Source organism: Lagopus muta, chromosome 10 (assembly GCF_023343835.1).
Source record: "Lagopus muta isolate bLagMut1 chromosome 10, bLagMut1 primary, whole genome shotgun sequence".
NCBI classification, from domain to species: domain Eukaryota; kingdom Metazoa; phylum Chordata; class Aves; order Galliformes; family Phasianidae; genus Lagopus; species Lagopus muta.
This window is the reverse complement of record NC_064442.1, coordinates 11,653,165-11,674,535: the sequence shown is the minus strand read 5'-3', so window position 1 is coordinate 11,674,535 and position 21,371 is coordinate 11,653,165. Positions and strand designations below refer to the sequence as shown.

The 21,371-nt window shown below is 42.8% G+C and overlaps 2 protein-coding genes across 7 annotated transcripts in view; both read left to right on the top strand.

Annotated features, from left to right (window-relative positions):
- Positions 1–7,125, top strand: part of ATOSA (atos homolog A) — a 42,931-nt gene extending 35,806 nt beyond the window's left edge. For 5 of the 6 annotated variants that reach the window (XM_048956867.1, XM_048956868.1, XM_048956866.1 and 2 more), the window contains exons 11-12: positions 2,030–2,229; positions 6,533–7,125. In XM_048956867.1, the coding sequence (XP_048812824.1) occupies positions 2,030–2,229; positions 6,533–6,686 (354 nt within the window). In that variant the 3' untranslated portion in view covers positions 6,687–7,125. The other variant, XM_048956869.1, reaches the window with a different exon arrangement.
- A 2,717-nt stretch (positions 7,126–9,842) lies between these two features.
- ARPP19 (cAMP regulated phosphoprotein 19) lies at positions 9,843–21,194 on the top strand. The gene is made up of 3 exons (XM_048956914.1): positions 9,843–10,078; positions 14,263–14,385; positions 17,685–21,194. Exons 1-3 carry the CDS (start codon positions 10,034–10,036, stop codon positions 17,853–17,855), a joined length of 339 nt encoding a protein of 112 aa, XP_048812871.1. The 5' UTR covers positions 9,843–10,033; the 3' UTR covers positions 17,856–21,194.
- Positions 21,195–21,371: the final 177 nt, after the last annotated feature.

Below are 21,371 nucleotides of genomic sequence, written 5' to 3'. Positions count from 1 at the left end.
TCACCCTTACTGTAAAAACAAAAAGCAAAACCAAACCTCTTCCTTATATCCTGTATAAATCTCCCCTTCTTTAGTTTGAAACCATTTCCCCTTGTCCTATAACAGCAGACCCCGCTAAAGAGTCTATCCCCTTCTTTCTTATAGCCCCCCTTTAGATATTGAAAGGCCGCTATCAGGTCACCTCGGAGCCTACTCTTCTCCAGGCTGAACAGCCCCAGCTCCCTGAGCTTGTCCTCATAGGGGAGGTGTTCCTTCCCTTGGATCATTTTTGTGGCCCTCCTTTGGATGCGCTCTAACAGGTCCACATCTCTCCTGTACTGAGGACTCCACATCTGGACGCAGTTCTCCAGGTGAGGTCTCACCAGCGCAGAGCAGAGGGGCAGGATCACCTCCCTTGACCTGCTGGACACAGTTCTTTTGATGCAGCCCAGGTTACAGTTGGATTTCTGGGCTGTGAGAGTACATTGCTGGCTCATGTCCAGCTTGCCATCTCCCACTAGCCTGAGGTCCTTTTTGACAGGGCTCCATCCTGGCAGTCCCCCAGCTTGTGTTGATAGCAGGGGTTGCCAAGACCCACATGCAAGACCTTGTGCTTGGATTTTTTGATCTTCCTGAGGTTCTCCTGGGCCCTCTGCTCAAGCCTATCTAAGCCTCTTTGAATGGCATCCCATCCCTTGGGTGCATTGACTGCACCTGGCAGATTGGTGTCATCCATAAACTGGCTGAGGGCACGCTCAATGCTGGTGTCAATGTCACTGATGAAGTTGTTACAGAGCACTGACCCCTGAGGGACACGACTCGTCACTGATCTCCGTCTGGACATCCAGCCATTGACCACCACTCTCTGGGTACAACCTTGTAACTGGTTCCTCATCAATCAAACAGTTGACTCATGAAATTCCTATCTTTCCAATTTGGAGAGAACGTTGTTATGGAGGAGCGTGTCAAAGGCCTTACTAAAGTCCAGATAGATGATATCAGTGGATCTTCCCTTGTCCACTGACACTGTTACACCATGTAAAAATCAACAAGGTTGGTCAGGCAGGACCTGCCTTCGGTGAAACAGTGTGGTTGTGCCACATCACTTCCTTCTCTTCCATGCCTTAGCATAGCTTCCAGGAGGATCTGCTCCATGATCCTACCTGGTACAGAGGAGAGGCTGACAAGTTGGTAGTTCCCTGGGTCGGTCATCTTTTCTACCCTTCTTAAAAGTGGATGCAGCATCGCAGATGCGAGTGCATTAAAAGCACTATATCAAGAAATTAATGCAGAGGGAATTAGGTTATTTACTGGAGAGGAGTATAAAGCTAGCAGTGGAAACGTGATTTTCTCTAGAAACTTGTAGAATTGTGATTATTTAAAGTATAAATCTGTCTGGGACAAAGGAGACTCTGAACATTTGATCCCATCCAATGCTGTGAAAAGGCTTCAGATCAGTTACTGAAGATTCAGGATAGTTGGTAACAATTATTTCTTCAGTGAGGTAATTGACAAATGCAAATTCTGAAATCCTTTGAAAAGAGATGCCCAGTTTAAATATTCAGTCTTACCTACATTTTGCAACACTTCTAAAGTACCTACTTTCCATAGTAAAATCAGAAAGTAAATCACAGCCATTGCTTAGAGCCAACATCTGCCTCTTTCTTTTAAGAGCTCAAGCTGGGGTGACACATTGCTAATTCTAGGTGTCAAAGTGGAGCCCACTTCACCTGCTGGATGCACAGTCTCAAAAATAGTGGAGACAAAAATCTGCCTAGAAAAATAAAAACAGAGGAGCAGATTAGAAGAAGAATAGTAGTCTTGTGCTACAGTTTCAGATCAGAAAAATAATTATTATATTTAAAAAATGAGAATTTCTGGAAGCTAAAGTGTTGAAGTATCCAGAAAAACCACACATTTTGGCATAAATATTTCTGTCTTATACAGGAACAAAGTGCACAGAGGATGGTGACTATTTTCACAAGTGATTTTCTTTTCCCCTAGTTTTTCATCTCTAAAGAGTATTGCACTGAACCATCTGTCTTTTCAGACCTTATTTAACCCTAACAAAACTGTGGTGAAGATGTTTGTGGTGATCTACGACTTAAGAGAGATGCCAGCTAATCATCAGACATTCCTACGGCAAAGAACTTTCTCTGTTCCTGTGAGACGAGAAGTCAAGCGGACTGTCAGTAAGGAAAACAGCCAACAGACTGAAGAAAGGCTGCTACGCTACCTCATCCATCTGAGGTGAGCTGCTGGGAGCTCGCAAGAAAAGGTTGAAAGGAGAAATCCAAGTACCTGCCAAAGCACCTCTCACTGCCTTTGCCAGCAGCCTGTCTGCCTGCAGGCTTATTTAAGAAAAAAAGAACGCTGTTGATTTGGTATTTCAAACAGACAATAGAGGGTGAAAAGCTAATAAACAGTTTGGCTTCTGCTTGGGAGGAACAGAGATAAAATATAAAGTTCTTTCCTGACATTTTTATAGTCTTGTCAAACTTTTGAGTGTTTTCTCCCCAGAAGAGACTGAGTTCTGGCTGGATCACAGACCTGCTGTGAGGTTACAAGGAGTAGTGCACGTGCCGTAACACGGCAGGAGCCAGAGCAAGGGTCAGCGTGGAGAACGTTGTGTGCACACAGGCCTGACAGGAACAGGTTCTGACATGAAAAGCATTTGGAATCACTACTAAATGTGTAGTGTTTAGTGGCAGAAATCTAACAACTTCTTTTGTGACTGAGTGCCACTGAGGCACCTTTCACTTTATGAAATGTTCACCACATCTTCCTTACAGGACATACAAAGCACTGCCTGAAACCAGGTGTGGTGTGACTGCTTTGGGGTGTTCTGAAGGCTGCAACTGGAAGTGCTTTGTCCTTCATCAGTTTGCAGACTTGTGCCTGTGTTACTGCATTGAACGCACGTACACAGACCTGGTGCTTACATTGCAGCTCTTTAAAACCCGGTGGCTGCTGATGTTTTAAAGCTAGCAGGCTGAACAGTCAGATCTCTTAGTTTAACTTGTAGAATTACTTGGGAAGTTTTCACTACTTAGTGGCATTAGCAGGCTTGAAAGCACAGTTGTATCTAACAGTGATCCCAGACCAACGTTTCCTGTTAAATGAAAGTCAGCAGGCAGAAAAGATGAGTGTTGGCATTGAACTGTGCTTTCATTCTGAATTTTAGTCTGGAGTGAAATTTGTCCTGTCAGGCCACACTAACTTACTGTACCTAACTTTTAGTTTCTGCTTTCATGTAGGTGGTAGGTTTGTTTTACACAGACCCAAAGCAAGCCTGCTTTCTTCTTTGTAGTCTCTTACAGCCCGTACGTCTGCAGTCTTCTGCTGAGACAGACATGTAGCAATTCTGCTGCTTTTAGTGAAATACCTGAAATACCTGAAATATATATATTTCAGAAATATCTGCAATACCTGTATGATTTAGTCCAGCTTTCTGCATTCTGATGGAGGTTTTTAATGTATAATGTAAAACACATAATTGCAAATGTAACCATTTCTGGCTGGAAAAACAAAAGGTGTGAGTATCTTATCGTTCATATATGTTACTTTTAAATCTGTAATAGGATCAGAAAATGATTAAAAGTAGACAAGTTTCCTCAAACCCATCCTGCTGAAAACTTGCGTATAAAACTAAACAAAGCTAAATTACAAAGATTTTCTTAATACTCCTTAAAGCAGTCTTTCAGGTTCAGTTGCAGTACTTTCTGAAAACATGCTGCTGAAGTTCATGTTGAAGTTTTGTTCAGAGAAAACCAACCAACATAGTGAAGTCCCAAATGTTAATCTGTGCTGTGGTAGGATCTGCTTGTGAGGCCTCAATTACAGCTGTCAGCACTCACATTATGAACACCTTCTTTGCAAGTGGTAATTTTATAGATCTGGAACTTTAAATGGGCGGCCAGAATCTCTGCAGCGCTCTTTAGAGCATCAGGTACAGTGCTTATGCAACTTCTGCTCACATACAGTGCTTATGCAACTTCTACGTACACCGTTTTGTACATTTGAGATTGTTCAGCATGCCATTAGACTGCATTGTGCAGCTGCAGTCCTGACATAATAGGCAATATGTTCAGAGAGCAAAGGATTCTTATACAGCCGTCAGGGGTTGATACAATTTTAGAAGTCTCTTGAAGATGCTTTGGAGCATCTTAAAAACAACAGAAAAGTTGTGTTGCATGCCAAACAAAGACTTCTGTGTTGTAATCAAGTCTGTGTAAGCACAGAAGTGAGAGCCCAGCTGTGCCATGATGGCGACAGTCAGCTGGTTTCTGGATTGTACTCTGACACCCCCTGGAAAAAGCAGTTGAACAGAGAACCTGCCCACAGCTCCATGCTTTTCAGGTTTCTAAGGCTTGGTCAGCTGTTGTAGCTACTGACATGCTATCTCTTAATTGGACGGAGCATAATGGCTGTTGCTCAGTGGCTGATGGGGCTCATTTTTTTCATTGGCTGGGTGTTACTGAGTTACTGAGGTGGGGGAACTCTTCAAACCAATGCTTCAATGCAGCAGTTCCACAGGGTGCTGAGAAATTTCTTTTTTTAATGTTTTCCTGATGTGGCCAAAGATGTTGCTGATGGAAACTGAAGATATCTGCTGCTCCTGACTTAATGGTTTCTTTCTGATCTTTCTGATCTCTCAGCATTTTTCCTGATCAGGAAATGTGTTATTTTCCATTCTTTGTTCACAGCTTTATTTAAAGATTTTATAGATTGTGCTGTATTGTCTTTTCCTCCTGCAAAAAGAAAAGATCTTCCAACGTCCATTTTTAGGGCTGTTCTGCTGCATCCTGTTCCTGTGGCTGACTCTGTTCTTTGTGAATTCTGATGGCCTGTTGATACCCTGAGGTTTTTGAGCTCATTTGTCATTTCTCCAGTCGTGTTCATCACTTAGCTTCTTTTCCTCTGCCAGTCTTCCTAGCTCATCTGTTATTTGTGTTTTTAAGCCTTCCTATATTTGTACATTGGTGCTGTTCCTAGGACACCATCTGTCAGAAATGTCTGCTGTGTTTTTCTTGATTCCCTTACACAAAACCACTGGAACTGCCACAGCTCCAGGGCCAGTCCTGTGCTGGCCACTGCGCTGCCACCCGCAGGGGTGTGTGTGATTGTCTGCTGTGAATTCCCACGCACTTGCACATGTGAAAACCTGAGGCCACACATCCCAGTGACTGTGAAAAGTACTTCTCAAAAAATAGAGGCAATGGAAGCATAAATCAGAAGAATCTCCCAAACTTAATTACCATCTCCCACTCATCCTCCTCCGATCTTCGTGAAATGTCACGCTCAGAAAAGCCCAGTTGCAGGGGAGCCATATTTACTGAGCAAAGGGAATCTGACAGGATTCGTACTACTTGAAAATAACAAGCTTGAGATGATTTAAAAACAGACCTTGATAATCTCCTTATGGATCCCTGTGTAAAATGAGAATAATTCAGGCATAGTTTACAATAATGCTCTGATAACTAGATCTATCTATTCCATATGAGCTAATGTAGTCCATCGTACTTGTGCTTCGGAAGATCTTTCAGTAATGTTTTTAATTTAAAAATGCATTATGTGCTACATGCTGGCTTTTTGCAGTGTTCAGTTGGCTCCTCATCTCTTTTACTCTCTTCCTTTGTTTGCTGTCCTTCAGAATTTCCTCTCAGGATAGAAACTTCTCTTCTTTGCCTGCCAGATGAAGGCTTTCGTACTGACAACACGAAGCAACTAAATGATGGATGGGAGCACTTTGGGGCCAGTAGGGGCATTCTGCTAGATCTCACTACTTTTAATGCCCTTGGCAGCGTATCTGGAAGAGCAGAAGTTTTTTCTGTCTGGCTGTATGGATGGTTATGGGCTGTTCTGCCTCTCTGCTGAGTGAAACTGTGGCAAAGAAAGCAGTGATTCTGCAGCTCCTCTGGGTCTGCTGTTGTCTTTCTCACTCCTCTCAGAATTTGAATCTGATTGTCTGCATCTATGATAGAGATGCTGCTCTTGCTTTAGTATGGTCTGTGAGTAAATGCTTATTAAAAATTGTGCAAATTCTATTCAAATTGATGTGATAGTGCAGAGTGTGGTTTTATGTGAGCATTTCTCTGTGTTCTTTCTTTTCTCTTCCTAATTCCTACCACAATAGCTGTTCTCTGTGACTGTGGCATACTGATAGTGATGTTCAGCTGCCATAAGAAATATTCCTTGATCTTCTGTTCTTCTTGGGTGAGGAAAGGGAATTAAGGAGTTCTTAAGCCAGATGAAGACTATAGACTGCTGTTCTCTAAAATGCAAATTATGTCTTACCTATAGCTGTTAAATTTTAGGCCAAATGATACTGGCACATTTCTGGCAGGTTTGGATAGAAAAAATAGATAGGAAACGTTATTCTTTCTTTCATTTTAACCTGCTGCTTACTTAAGAGCTCATTTGATGTTCACGTGGGTTTTTTGGCCTTAACTTCTTAAAGTTCCGCATATAATTCATCAGTACTTGAAGTTAATCTTTTTCAGATTGGTGTACATGCATGTTATACATAATATATCTGTCCATGTCTTTTCAGGTTCCAGAGTTCTAAATCTGGAAAGATCTACCTCCACCGAGACGTTAGGCTCCTGTTCTCTCGGAAGTCCATGGAAGTTGATAGCGGCGCTGCATACGAACTCAAATCTTACACTGAATCTCCAACAAACCCTCAGTTTTCCCCAAGATGTTAGCAGACAGTGGCAAACTGAAGTATTCGTTTTACTGTTGATTGCTCCGTGCAAGAGAAAATTGGTAAAGCTGTATAAAATTAAATCTGAAAAGCAATGAGGATAGTGCTGGAGAGAGAAGGTTCTTGTGTGATCCCGGACCAGTTTTGTGACAGGTTTCTGGAATGAGCTTTGTGTATTCCATGTAGACTGGAAGCGTACTTCTAATCTTTTTGTACTGTTTAAAACCACTTCATTGGATGTGTTGCAATAGCAATTTCCTAAGTTAGCTTAGTGTTTACACTTTTTATTTTATTTTTCAGTTATTTAATATTTAATGTTTCATTTAATACTCAAGTGATGTTTGTCTTTAGTGTTCTAATGTAGCATAAATCCTATGTAAAATCATACTATGTATTTTTGGCATTAATATTGAATCTGAAATATATACAGATGTCTTTAATCTGTGTGATGTTTTAAGTGATATTCATTTAAGTTATTGAAAATGGGGACAACAGCTGAATTTCCATAACATTTCATACTATGCAAGCATTCAGCTTTCTTTTTTCTCCTTAATGGTACCCTTCTTTCTTTTTCCTCTCATACAGATTTAATAACACTTGCAACCATGGTGTGGAATGTTTGTTTACTTACCCTTGCATTCACATCTTTGATTCAATTCATGTTTAGCTCCCTCCATTCCTTTCTTTCCAAAACAGCCACATTGACTTTGCTGTCTGTTGGTGTTTCATATAATTCCCACCTTCCACACTTGATTTCTCAGATTGTGCTGAAGGATGTACTGTGCAAACAAATTAGCATTTATATCTTAAATATATGCAAAAGCTATGGAACATGTACTTTGTTTTATTTTTAGATAAGGAGGATCTTCATGTAATCCTAAATATTTTTAATAGGTCAATTCCATGTAGGCCACTAGGTGGCTATATAAAGTTTTACTAGAGATGCTATGTTGGGCATATAAATGCTTTCCAATACATGTATTCCCAAAACAAATCACAATCAGATAAACAGTTTATGCTAAGTGTTAAACTGTGTAACTGAGAGAAATAAAGCTAGAAGCATTTGACTATATTTGAAGTATATATTTCATAATGAAAATGAAGCTTTATAACGCTTGCCAAAGATCTCGGGGTTTCTCTGCTGTCTTACCTTGGATAATGTTTTTCCTTATATCGCTGTGCTTTTTCGTAGTGTCAGTAATGTGAAAGGTGACCTTCACATCTGGGAGTGTAACATCCTTATCTGATGAAGACTGGAGAACGAGTGAATGTGTGTGTTGTATGTTCAGTGCTGCTCTCAGATGGGCTGAGAAGTCAGAGCACCACAAAATCTCCAGGAAGTCTGCCAGGGACAGTAAGGGAGACCAGACTTTCCAGATGATACTTATCGACTTTCTCATGTATTCAAATGACTGCTGCTATAGAAGGGCAGAACCCAAATGTTACTGAACCTGTTTCAGCTGAAGCAGTATTTTTCCCCGTTACAGTGGGTTTTCAAAGATCAGCATTTGTTTTAATGAAACTTGGGAGAAATTGTACAAGGAAATTGCTTGCAGTTTCTAGTCATTTGGGTGTCCTGTAGGGCTGAGAAAGGTTTCTTGGTAGCAGAAGAATCGAGTACACCTGCAGTTGTACTGCATATGTAACTGGGACCTAATGTAGTATAATGGGAGTGCATCCTAGTTTCTCTGTGTGTTCAGTCACGAGCAAACAGCATGTATCCTAGAAGTACTTGTCTGTGTCATGGTGCGCATCTGCTTGTGTACCTGATGGTACAAGGGGACAGGAAAAGGACACTTCTCATTAAAAGTCATAATTCACCTTTAGTGGATTAACCTTGTATTTTGCACTGACGATGTGCAATGATTTTATGTCTGTATCTTTAAATGACTTGTTCAATCCATCATTTCCTCTCTTTGGAGTAATATATTTATTTGTCTTGAACAGCAGAGAAGTGTGGGTTTTGGAGATACAGTCACTACAAGTCATGTCCATGTAGTGACTTTGTATTGACTTAAAGAGTCAAACTGCACTGAGTCCTTGTACACTGCCATTCAGAATGAAAGTGGCCTCGGGTTATCCATGTGCAACTTGAAGTAATTTTCCATTCACAGTTGAGTTGCACAACTCATTAAAGACACACATGGATAAATGTTAAACGTTTGCAAAACGTGAACTCTGCTCCATGTGACTTTCTCTGCATCAGTCAAGAAAGGACTGAGACTAGACTAATATTAAGAGGCCATCTGCTTTTTCTGTTTGCTCTTCAATAGGTTCAGCCTTATGAAATTACTTTTTTACAAATGTTTCCAAGTGGCTTGAGGGCCTCTAGTGATGGAAGTCACAGACATCCTGTCTAGCTGAACTTCACTTACTGAGAGAGTTTTTTCTAATGTCCAACTTGAGCTTGCTAATGAAGTCAGGTACTACTTGTTCTTTTCACAGTAAGCAAAGAAGAGTTTACTTCCCATATGCTCTTCCTCAATTTTATTTTCTATATCTGAAACAACGGCAGACTGCTCAGCCAGCCTTGCTTTGTACATTTTCTGCCTCGTCATTCTGGCTCCTCGTTTCCTCCCTTTGGGCTGAATCTTTTGAAATGCCTCAAGCTGGACAAGCAGGGCCTCTCTGTGTCCATTAGTGTAGAAGGATGGGTAGGTACGTCTCGTTATGAAACTTCTCTTAATGATGCCATTACAATACTTGTTTTTTCAGTATCAGAGGGTGTCAACTTGTTTTCATCTTGCCTCATTGCACAGCTTCTGTCGTGCCCGGCTCTCACTCTTGTTTGAACTCAGGGAAACGGGCCAGCTGTCAGTCATCTGCGATCCTACACATTCCTTATGTGCTCCTATATCATGCGAAGCGCTTGTGTAGTTCCTGAGGTTTTTAACTCACGGACATCTTTGTGCTGGATGCTTTACGTTTATTCTCTTAAAGCACAATTTCAAGGAACCGCTGTGGTTTCCTTGATCGCTGGGCACAGCGCGGTAACGCCACACCCACAGCCCGCGAGGACGCGTTTAAGCGCCTCGCCGCCACCCGCGCTCCTCCCACAGAACGCCCGAACGAGCGCGGCTCCGAGGAGAACGCGGCAGCACTTCCGGTAACCCAGTACGGCCCGGAAGTCGGCGTGACGTAACGGAGGGCGGGGCCAACGCCGGAAGCTGCCCCCGAGAGACGCCGGGCGCGTGGCTCCGCGCGACGGGAGGCTGAGCGCGGAGGAAGTGTGGTCCCGCCGGCGCGCCGTCCTGTGAGCCGCCGCCATCTTGTGCGGAGGCGGAGGAGCGCTGTGCTGCGCTGCGCGGAGGAGCGGCGCCCCGCCCGCCGTGCTGCTGCCGCGGCGCCATGTCTGCTGAGAGCCCCGAGCCCGCCTCGGCCGAGGAGCAGAAGGTGGGTGGCGGCGGCACTCTGGAGCGGAACGGGCCCGCGCGGGGCGCTTCCCTGCCTCCGTCCGCGCCTTGCGAGGCGGAGCGGAGGCGCCGGGGAGCGGCTCAGAGGGCAGCGTCGGGAGCCCGGGGGGAGGGGGCCTGAGCCTGGGAGCGGATGAGCGGTCGGTCCCCGTTGCCCTCGCTCGGCGTCCGCGACTGAGCGGCACCGCCGCTCTGGGCCCCGCGCTGCGCTCCGGGCGGCACGCGGCGCTCCCGTCCGCGCTGGAGGGCCTCGGCCCGCGGGAACCCCGGCGCCGCGCCGTCCCTCCATAACCCCGTGCTCGGCCCGGCCGTGCCCCCGGCGGTGGAGCTTCACAGACAATGGCCGCCCGCGGCTCGCGCTGCCGAAGGCTTTCAGAGAACGGCGGCCGCGCTGTCGGCGCTCGCGACCATAGATGCTCTCGGCCACGCTTCGCCCTCGCGGCGGCGGCTCCCGGAGCCGTCCGTGCCATGTGGGCACCGCTGATCGCCGGCTGCCGGCCCCACAGCCGCTGCCGGCGGAGAAGTTACGAAACACGGGTGCGCCGCTGTGAGGGGCTCCGGAGGGAAAAGAGCCGTCCGTCCCGGCGGTCTGAAGTTTTTGTTTGATAATTCACCGTCTCGATACACGTTAGTCACGCAGGGGGGGAAGGTTCGTGAGTTGGAATGGAGCGGGGCCCGGTTCCCTCAGCGCGGTGTTCTCCGCACTGGCGGGAGAAGCTCCGAGCGACGGCCGGGCTGCGCGGCGCCGCTGGATAGCGCTGTAACCGGAGCGCTCCGACGTGCGGCGGCGTTCGTTGTGCTGCTGCCTTCTAGCGTGTTCTGGGGATGTCAGCGGGCCGGCGCTGATGCCGACGAAGTTTGGGTCTGAAGTCCTGAAATGCGGTGCTGGTGTGCTGCTCTGAAACGCTGCTGTCTGCCGGACAGATAGGATCCCGTGCTGACCTGCTCGTTTAGTTGTAGTCAGGGCAGCCGCTCAACACAATTGAAAGTCAATAAAACTTGATTTTCTCTGAGTTCCTATCCTGTGATGTCGGAGCTACACATTGCTACTGTGGCCTTGAAGCGTTTGCCTTCAGCATTTGTCTGGATAAGCAAAATGTCGGATTGGTGCATTTAATGCTCAGCTCCACAGTACTTGTCTGACCAACCCATTCTGCAGTACCTATTAAAGATGAATCCCCAGAGGAACCTTGGGGCAGCAGGTTGAGACTTTCCTTGTGTTCTCGCCTGCTGCAGGAGGCTCACACATATGGTCAGTGAAGGGTGATGTCGACTGGAAACTTTCCATAAGAGCAGTGCTTCCTGTTCTCTGTGTGAAAACTTGGGATAGTGGCAGGAGGAAGTTCGGCAACAAAGAAACCTTCAGATGGTGGTGAACACGTGCTTGTTAATTGATGCTGGTTTTGCCATACAAGTCCCTGTTTTTCAGGAAGGTGTTAGCTGTGGTACCTCTTGTTTCCAGACTGGCTTTTCCCAGTTCACCGCTGTAATGTTTTTTCTCATTTTCTACTTTATATTCTTATCTGATGTCGTTCACTAAAGAGAGTGAGCTTTATTCATAACGCTGATTGACAAGGCTTCTTCTTAGTAGTGCAGTTCAGCTGTCCAGCAGAGAGAAAACCTCTTGTTTTTCATAAAGATTAAAAGCAGAAGCCATCTTTAAATGTGTTAGATAACTACTGGCTGTGCTGGTAGCTCATTTTAATGAAGTGAGCAGACCTCATTAGCTGTGCAGAAATTCCTATAGAGAACTAAAATTACAATTTGTGTGGTTGTCACTAGGAAGAAGTGCGTGGTACATCTTGATTTTTCTCCATCAGTTGTCAGTCATTTGGTTGCTGCTTCTATAATAACTCAAGGGAAAACACTGCTAATGTACCATTGATCTTGTGGGTTTGGGTTAACGCCTTTCTGTAGCAATGATGCCTCTTCAAGAGAGCTCAATGCCACATAGTGCACAGAAGATAGAAGGTCAGGACAAGCAGGCAGTGATCTTCTGCTGAAAGCTACCCCAGGTCTCCTCAGTCAATGGTATAAAGGCCTTCTGAGCTGCAGCTGAACGCATCCAGCGCCTGTCTGAATTCATCTGCATTCTTGGTGTCCCCTGCATCCGCTGGTGAGGAGTTCTGGAGCTTGACTGCTGGTTGTTTGTAGAACTGTTTTAGGTAATTTTGAACCTGTTTTCAGCTGGTTGTGTCTTTGTATTGCCCTTTGTCCTGCTATATAGTTTTAGCTGTTTCGGGTCATGAAGAGAAGTTGACTGCAGTCTGTATTTGTAGCTGTGTTGATACACAATGCAGTATTTGGTGTTTCGGTTGCCTGCTGTGTCATGATTTGTCAACCCTGCGAGTCTGCATAAATGCCTCCTTTGATGTGTGTGAACACATATTTGTGTGAGCTCTTTATTGTTGACCCCGTTCTTAAAAATATCTCCTTTGGTTGGTATTGGCAAAACATGCCCCTTCAAATGCCGTGCGTGTTGGCTCAACAGCAAGTACCCGGTGATTCAGCATCAGATGTTGGAGTGTTTAGCTGTAAGGAGCTGAACACTCTTTGAGAAGGTCCAGAGTCAGAGGTCAGGGTTGGCACGTTAGAAAAAAAACTGCCATGAACAAGAGCAGCAGGTGAAGAATGTTTGTCATACACACATGAAAAGTGTGCACTTCCCTAGTGTGATATGGTGCGGTGAGAGACAGTGCGTATAGCTCTGTGTTGTGTCAGGGAAGGTGCTTATTTGTTTATCTGCATCTTGCATTGTAGTGCCTGACTGTTTTTGTCCAACTAAAAAGCATTGGTTCCAGTCCTTGTGGAAGCGTCTCTCAAGCTGCTGTAAGGATTTCTGTCCTTCCTTGGTATTACTGTTAATTCAGATTCCCGCTGTGTTGTGAGATGCTGTCTCTGAGAGGGTCTTGGAGTAATGGAGCAACCAGATAGACATCATATTTTAAGTCTGTTGTAAACATTGCTTGCAAGGTTTCTTACTGGGGGATGCTGACTGTTAGAGAGCTGGGAGCTGTTGTTAGTCAGGGCAAGCTCATGGGTCGGCTCCCAGCTGCTCCCCTGTCCTTGTGCAGCTGCTTGGTGATCCTGAGGGGGACATTGACCCCAATAAGAACAGACTGACAAGAAGGGAAAAGAATTGGTGCGTGGTTATTTTTCCCATGACTTTGTTCCTGTAACTCACGTTGAATACATGCAGTCATGCTGGTTGGTGCAATGCAGAGCACGCAAAGTGGATGGAAGGGGGTCTGAAGGGGCTGCCTGACAGCTCAAAGTGAAGCCTTGGTCACAGATGAACGTGAGGCCCTCCTGGTTTCAGCAGCAGTTCTTTCCTGACTAAAAGTCTTTCTGTGACTTCAGATGATAATTGCTGTTCAAGAAGTACAGCAGTCAGCACTGTCAATATACATTTTTCCTGAACTTGCCATGGTTTGCATGCAAAAAAAACAGCCGTGGCTGAATACTGGAAGGCAGTGTAACCATTATTTTGAATGGAAAATATTTTTGAAATGACAGAGTACAAAGAATTGTGCTTTCACATCTGATTACTGCATGAACCAGAGCAAAGGACTGTGAAGTAGAGGTCAGTGATGAAAGGCTGATGTACCAACTACAATTTTTCCACACGATTGTATTCACATCATCTATTGGAACATCTGTATTTTGCACTATTCTCATAAATATGTGTATTCTTTGCAGAAATGTCTTCATTTAACTATCTCTCTAATGACAGATAGTGTTGGCCTCCCATAGAAGGCCAGTGTGGAGAAAGACAGTAATGTTTATTAATATGGTAGCAGAAATGTTTTTGAGCTACTTTAATGCTATTTCACAATGGATATCAATGTCTTAAAGTTGCAGCAGAGTCATAAAAACTAGATTGTTACGAGAGTAATATGTTGAACCTCGTGATGAGGCAGGTAATTGAGAACTCCCATGGTCCTTACCCATCTTTCACACTTGTTCCTGATAGAACCTTTGTTTTGTTCAAAACTGATAACAGATTGCTTTTAGTAACAGCGAATTGTCTATGAAAGGGAGATGTGTTGAAGAGATTCCAATACGTGTCCAGAAATCTATGTGTTGGTAAATTACCTGCAGATGCATTCTACATAAATAATTCATTGTAATATTTCTTTAAAAGTCTTGCTAATTTTGTTTCAGGAAATGGAGGATAAGGTGATCAGCCCAGAAAAAGCTGAAGAAGCAAAATTGAAAGCAAGATACCCTCATCTGGGCCAGAAGCCAGGAGGCTCAGACTTCTTGAGGAAGAGGCTTCAAAAAGGAGTGAGTTCTTTATTGTCCACAGGGTACAGATGAGAAATTCCAAAGTTATGGTATCTGTGATTCTCTGCGTGAGTAGAAGCACTGTGAATTTATCTGTGAAAGCTCAAGGGAAGGCGTTCACAGAACAAATGCTGAACTGACAGGATAGTCGCATACAACACCAATGGCTCAGCTGCCATTTTAAGAAAGACTTAGCTTAGAAGCTGGCTCACTGTGGCAGTGCTGGGCTTCCACAAAGAAAATGCAGTAAACACTGTGAGACAGAATCCCATCCTGGTTTTGTGCTGACCTCGTGTTACCATTCCTGCGTTTTCAAGATGTATGGCCACTGTTAGTGTTCATGTTTGAGCATGCGACAGCTTGGAGTTCACAGCAACCAGCTGGCATCCGTGGCTGGAGAACGGCGGTGTAATTCTGAACATACACACAGGCAAAAAGTTAGAATGAAAGAAGGGAGAGTGAATTTGGGTTTCAGTTTTGCTCCACGTTTGACCAGTGTCTCTTATGTTCTTAGTTATTCAACTGTGTTTCTTTTCTCATTCAATTATTCATGAAGTGATGACGTAATCCTTTTCAGGCATGTTAAAATTCTGTTCTTAGAATAATCCTGGTCTGTCATTATTTCTGAAGGTACTTTCATTGCTGTTGTGCTGTTATTTACTCTCATCTAGGCCTTTGAGTGCACGCAGTGATTCCAAGTCTAAATCCTTCACAGACCAGCTGTTGGAGTTCAGTGCTGATGTAATTCTGTGCTATCTGGTAACATCTCTGGGGAGTGGTTACTGTTGGCAGGTGTCTGGGATGAGCTTTCTCTCACAAAGTAGTGCATGTGCACTGTGGGTAATGGCTGCTGGGGGTGGGCAGGTGGGAGATGTGGTGATGACTTCTGTGGTCAAAGACAACCCAAACGAGGCGAGTGGTTCAGTGTCTGTGTAGACACTCCAGAGGCGAGGTAAGTGTGTGCTGTACTGATTGTTCAGGGAGACAGACCAGCATCCAATCCAGAAGGATTGGGCACGAAGGAATTGTGATGACTGCTGGCACTCAGTGCAAATGTGATTTAAAAAAAAAAACAACAAACCAACAAGATAATCTGTGCAAGATCTTCATCTTGGTGTAGCTCTGCTTCATGCAAAGCTTGTTACAGGCTATAGTTTTAAATGGGAGTATTGGGAGGCCAGTGGGCGTCTCAATGGCCTCAGCATTTGGGATTCTGCTGGTATGATGAAAGATGGCATGGAGGTGTGGGTTCTGATTTTTAATCTGCCTTCTTCAGTTCTCCATTTGGGACGTGTTGTTAATGCCTTTCTTCTATGTTTTATTTTCTGTTATTTTTGTTTAGCATGCTCTGTGTCTTAAATGAGGAAACCTTTACTTGGTGTAAGACCCCTAGATAAATACTTCTGGATTACTGAAGTTCATAGTAGAGTGACAGTAGTGAGCGTGTTGTCAGATAGCTTTTGTGTCGTGAAGACACCTGGATATAAGTAGAATCAGTTTGAAAGGGAGGCCATAATACAGGCCACCCGTGAGAAGCCACAGCAAATCAGAGGAGAACACAGGAGTACTGCAAACAGAAATGGGCTGATATTTCTGAAAGATGGAAAGGTATCTTTTCCTGCAGATATTCTTCTCAATCTATGTAGTTAACTGTAGCCCAGATTTTTCTTTAATTTGGTGAGTGGGACATGCTGCCCATTGCTGCTTGCAGTCCAGAAATGTTCTACATTGTGTGCATGTGCCATGATTAGCACACTTTTTCCAGAATAATACTAAGAATGGATGCTCCTGTAGAGGGATTCTGTTTGGAACTGTCTGCTATACAGACAGGGTGAACAGTTAACACATCTGAAGATTGAGGAACTCTGTTATTACCTAGTTCCTGTTTAAAAGGTTTTTTGTTGGTTTCTTCAGTCTTGAAGAACAAAATATGAAAGCCTGTTTCCAAATCAGGTTACATTATAACTAAATCCTAGTCTGCAGATGTACCAAGGTGCTCTAGCACAGTAAAAACAAACAACAGCAAAATTGATTATTTTGTCAAAAGGGCTGAATTGTGGGAAGACAGGCTGGTAAAATATGGGGTTCAGGTGCACTGGTTGCATGGAAAAAAGGTTCAGTGACTTTGAGGTTCTAGCAGGCTCTAAAAGGAACATTTAAAGCCACCTTCAGGGGGCCTTGCTTTGAAAACAAACCAGCCCTGCCTCCTTATCTTTGGTAGAGACTCTTCAAGTTGGGTGTTGAAATAATTTCCGTTCAGCAGCTGCTGCTGGACGTCTTGCAGCTGATGTGTGCTAATACAAAATGAAGAGTGTAGTTGCAGTGCTGCCTGGAAGTGCAGGTCGTGATGGCTTTTGTTCAGCTGACTTTGAGGAGTGAGTCCGTGTGAAGCTATATGGGGAGTGTTCTGTCTGAGGTGATTATCCATTGTAAGCAACAGTTGCTAGAGTAAATCTCTGTCCCAAATCTGGTTTTTGGCCTCAATTGACAATCTGTGCAAATCATGGTTATAAGCACGTTAATAGGAGACCTCGTAGTAAGATGTAAACAAAATACAACCATTTCCCTAACACTGAGCAGTTAAAGACTTGATGGGGGCTTTGGATGAAATTCCATGTCTCATCTTAATGCAGTGCTGCTAACAAAGAATATTAAAGATAATGCTATTAACTATTAGCCCAAGTACTGAGACGTGCTGTTATACAAATTCAGACACTTCTGTTCTGAAGAATCCTGGAGCCTGGGATAAGAATTTCCTTCACACAATGCTTTGTAGCAGGATTGCATGGTAGATCTGGCTTAACTAAATAATTGGTTTGGGAATTTCAGGGATTATGGTTTCACTGTTTTAATGTATGCAGAAAAAAAGGTTTTCTTGTTAGCATGCGGTTTCATGGTGCTTTGATCTTCTGGTATGATAAAGCAGAGACTGTTCTCCAGCTTTCCTTCAGATATTGTTTGGTTATTCTGTCTAGAAGAACTTGTGCACTGCAGTGTAATTTACAAACCCCAGGTTTCATTTGCAGTAGAGCAAAGCCCTCTGAGCAATAGGATTAGAATGATGTTCACATATGTGTATGGTCAGGGCCCTGCATATGTCACTAAACTTGCACCATAACTGATGTTTAGAGTTGTGTTCTTAAGTCTTGAATTTTTTTGAATTGATGTAGAGCCCTACCTTGCTAAATGAGATCATTTTATAACTATTAAGTTTTAACGAATCTATAGAACCACAGAATTCAGTTTATGTATCTGATAACATTTCAGGCTTTTAATCATGTGTGTATTTTGTCTTCTAGCAAAAGTACTTTGATTCTGGTGATTACAACATGGCTAAAGCAAAGATGAAGAATAAGCAACTGCCTACTGCAGCTCCTGACAAGACAGAAGTCACTGGTGACCATATTCCTACTCCACAGGATCTCCCACAGCGGAAACCATCTCTTGTTGCTAGCAAGCTGGCTGGCTGACAAGAACGGCTGAACTGCATGATAATTCTCATTCCTGTTATTTCTCCTTAATAGTTATTTCTCACCCTCACATCCCCTTTTTCTTTCTTACACTAAGTCGTGAGACTGACAGCTTTGCAGGTAGCGGTAGCATGTGCTGCTATTGTAAGGGAGTACTGTTTAGAGTAAAACGTGTAGTGTTTGGACTAGTTAAGAACAATGCACTGATTTAAAAAGAAAAAAAAAGGACAAGTTTGGTTAGAGCAATGTATTCTACTTGAAAATGTACATATTGCCCATTTCCTAGTGTAGGACTGGTTCCAGCAAGTGACATCGCAAGTTTTACAACTTCAATGTTTCTGCTTTTGTTATTTCACCTTAATTACAGCATATTTGTATTTAATATAACCTCCAGTTGTGTTGGGTTTTTCTTCTGTGTTTGGGTTTGTTGTCTAAAATAGAGGTTTAGACCACAAGTTGCTAGATGGTAAAGCATGTATAAAAACAAACACAGGGCTCTGATTGAATTTTGTTTCTGCTCTTGAACTTGAACGGCCTTAAACCTGTTTCAGCTTTAACAATAGAGTTTTTACTTGGGCAATATTTGCCCATTCTGGTGTAACTCTTGTGAATCTAGTGCTTATTGACAACTGCCTGTTGAAGCTGGTATTCTTTTCAGCTCCGTAGCTTAGGACACACTTTTGTTGAAGATGTGAATGAAGTGTGCATGTGCATAGACTGTTGAATTCACTCTTGTGCCATTTTTGTAAATACAATAGTTTTGCACAACCTTTTGCAAATGTCTATTAATTTTACCTTTTAAAAAGCAGATAATGTGCCAATCAAAGCACAAGTGATTCTGTATCTTTCCAAGTCTTGGCCTGAAACTAAGAGCCCAGACTGTTGCTACTGAAAGTAAAAATGACAGACCTGAAATTTGTGAAACACTTCTACTTACACTTGACTCAGCCTTATGCTTTTGCAATTGTACACTTTGTTTGGCAACAATGTCCAGCATTCAAATAGAAATCTGAAAATTGTACTTAAAGGCAGGTGCCCTTTCTGTTCAGCAGCTCTTTAAGCTTTTAAAGGTGAAATGCTCAGTAGGGTGACATGGAAGGTAGTTAGAGATTTTCCCTTGTGGCAAATTCCAGATCTGGTCTTGCTGAGATTTGATATGCAATCGTCTCTGGGCTATTTTAGACGTCTGGAAGTGAAAGGCTATAACTCTGTTTGTTTGTTTGTTTTCTTGAACTCCTGAAGTAGTAGTGGTAGTAAACTAACTCTTTTCTTTCTGTAATGCAGCAGCCCCTCATTGGCTTTGGGAAATGAAAAGAACTGGAACGTATTTAAATAGTGACCTATTGAGAAATTATCAATTTTTCATTTTTAGAAGATAGAAACAAACATGGTTTGTTTGTATGATACAGATGGTGAGTACTAGATTGCCAGAGTAGGCAGTTGATGTTAGATAGCCTGATGCAGAGTATGATTTGTTCAGTGAAATTGGGTATATGAAAGCGTAGTGATCCGTAATGTAATTGGTTCTAATAAAGGCAATCATGGCCAGGTGCTGTTTGGGAGTGTAAGAAACCCTTTAAAAATATTGGTGTATGGAATCCTATTTTCTTAAAAGAAACAGTTCTGTTAAACAATCCAATAAAAACAAAGTACCTGTGCAGGTGTTGTAAGGGAAACCACTCTTGAAGATGCATGTTTTCAGAAGGATGCACTTTGTGTTGATATATTCAGAAAGGTTTCGCAGGATAAACGACTGCTAGTCAAAAAGAGGACTCCCTGTTTTCTGCAATGCTTTCTAATGGTAAATATAAGAGAATGATCAAGATGGGATGAATAATCTTAACTTGGTCCTGCTTTGATTAGAATATGAGTAAAGTATAGCAGTATCTATATAATGTACACTCTTCAGTTTAGAGGAGTCATTCCAGAGGATTTTTGAAATTTCTAACTTGGTTCTTATCAAGTCTTTGTGGCCCTTTGCTTGTGATTAGAGAAAGCCCTTTTATTCCTTATCTTCTACTAGCATTGTAAAGAACTTGTGATTTTTCACAGAACAGGTCGAAGAAATGGGCTGACTGGGTTTAAGGAAGAAGTTAGGCTGGAAGAATAACAGGCAAACTGGATATATTGAAACAGACTGCTTTCTGTAGATGTTTGTCCTAATGTGAAAATCCTTCTTTATTGTTTTATGTACAAATGAAAATCGAAACTGAACGATAGGACTGGGCCTGAAGCACTCTTGAACAACTGAAGGTGACTTGCTTTGTGTTGTCTGGTTCCATTACTCTGTAGTGGATGCTTTCTTGATGCTTGGGAAGGTTTAAAAAAACAGCCATTTAAATTCAAACATTCCTCTCACTTAGCTACAGATCAGCTTGTCCTGCTGGTTGGATAACACAAGCTCTTTCGCTGCTCACTCAGTGACTTGCAGTTCTCAAGGTTACTACAAATTCAACTAGAAATAGGTTATTTGAAGTACTGTAATACTAACAAGTTTGACGACTGGTTAATGAGCCTTTCCATCTGACTGACCTCAAGCAGCAGGCACAGCTGTTTTGGTTCTAAACACCATTTGAAACTTAGGAAGTCCAATAATCATGTAACAGTAAAGCAAATGTGACTGCAGATTGATGCTTACATTCAGCTTGCTCCAGCAAGATAACTCAGCTATCCAAATGTATGTACATAATGTATTATATGAGTTTTACCATTTGATAATGACCTTTTTCGAAGAAAACCTGCCCATGCTGTAGACTGGCAGTCCCTTTCATATTTTGCCTTTAAACATAGACAGTGTTTCGTTATTAGACTAGTACTCATCTAGGCTTATCATAGCAGATAGCACCAACATCTTATTCAAGGTAGTTAAAAGTGAGTTAATTCCAACCTCACGGATACACCCCAAATTTGTAGCACCAAAGGCTTCCCTCTCATTGTACTTTACGTAGTAGGACAGTGTTTGTATAAAAGGAGTACATTTTGTTGGACATAACTACACCCAGTCAAAATGTTAAGGTGATAAAAATGTCAACTGTTCTTTACAAACTTACACATTGTATAGTATACAGAATAAATTGATCTACTTAGTTTTTATTGCAATGTGGAGAGTTGTCTCGTCTTTACTGTGGTTTCCTAAATGATCCTGCATACTTCCCTGTTCTCTATGGAAAGTTTCTAAACCCTAAATCTTGCTACTCTGTACCGTGAAAAATATGACTGGGTTTTGGTTTCCTAGTATGTTAGACTACAGAATTACTTTAATGTAATCACATTTATATATATTTCAGTGCTTATTTTTCTAATAAGGCAATTAAAGCTTATTGTTTGAAAACTCCGTAACAGGTGATTGTTTTGGTCCCTTATACTGATTGAAGGGGATTTCTGGGAGCTAAGCTGGCATTTGGAGGTTTGCATCACTGTAGGCTGCATTAACCTGAACCCAGCAGTTTCCAAGAAATCAAGATACTGGGCAAAATCCAACTACTTTTAAAGTCGCATACAGTGACTGAGGTACTG

What these genes read in the sequence shown, in the direction of transcription:
- ARPP19 (XM_048956914.1), top strand. Translation starts at nt 10,034, where the DNA reads ATGTCTGCTGAGAGCCCCGAGCCCGCCTCGGCCGAGGAGCAGAAG. An exon ending in CCTCGGCCGAGGAGCAGAAG is followed by an intron (nt 10,079 to 14,262) that starts GTGGGTGGCGGC and finishes ATTTTGTTTCAG; the next exon opens with GAAATGGAGGATAAGGTGAT. An exon ending in GGAAGAGGCTTCAAAAAGGA is followed by an intron (nt 14,386 to 17,684) that starts GTGAGTTCTTTA and finishes TTTGTCTTCTAG; the next exon opens with CAAAAGTACTTTGATTCTGG.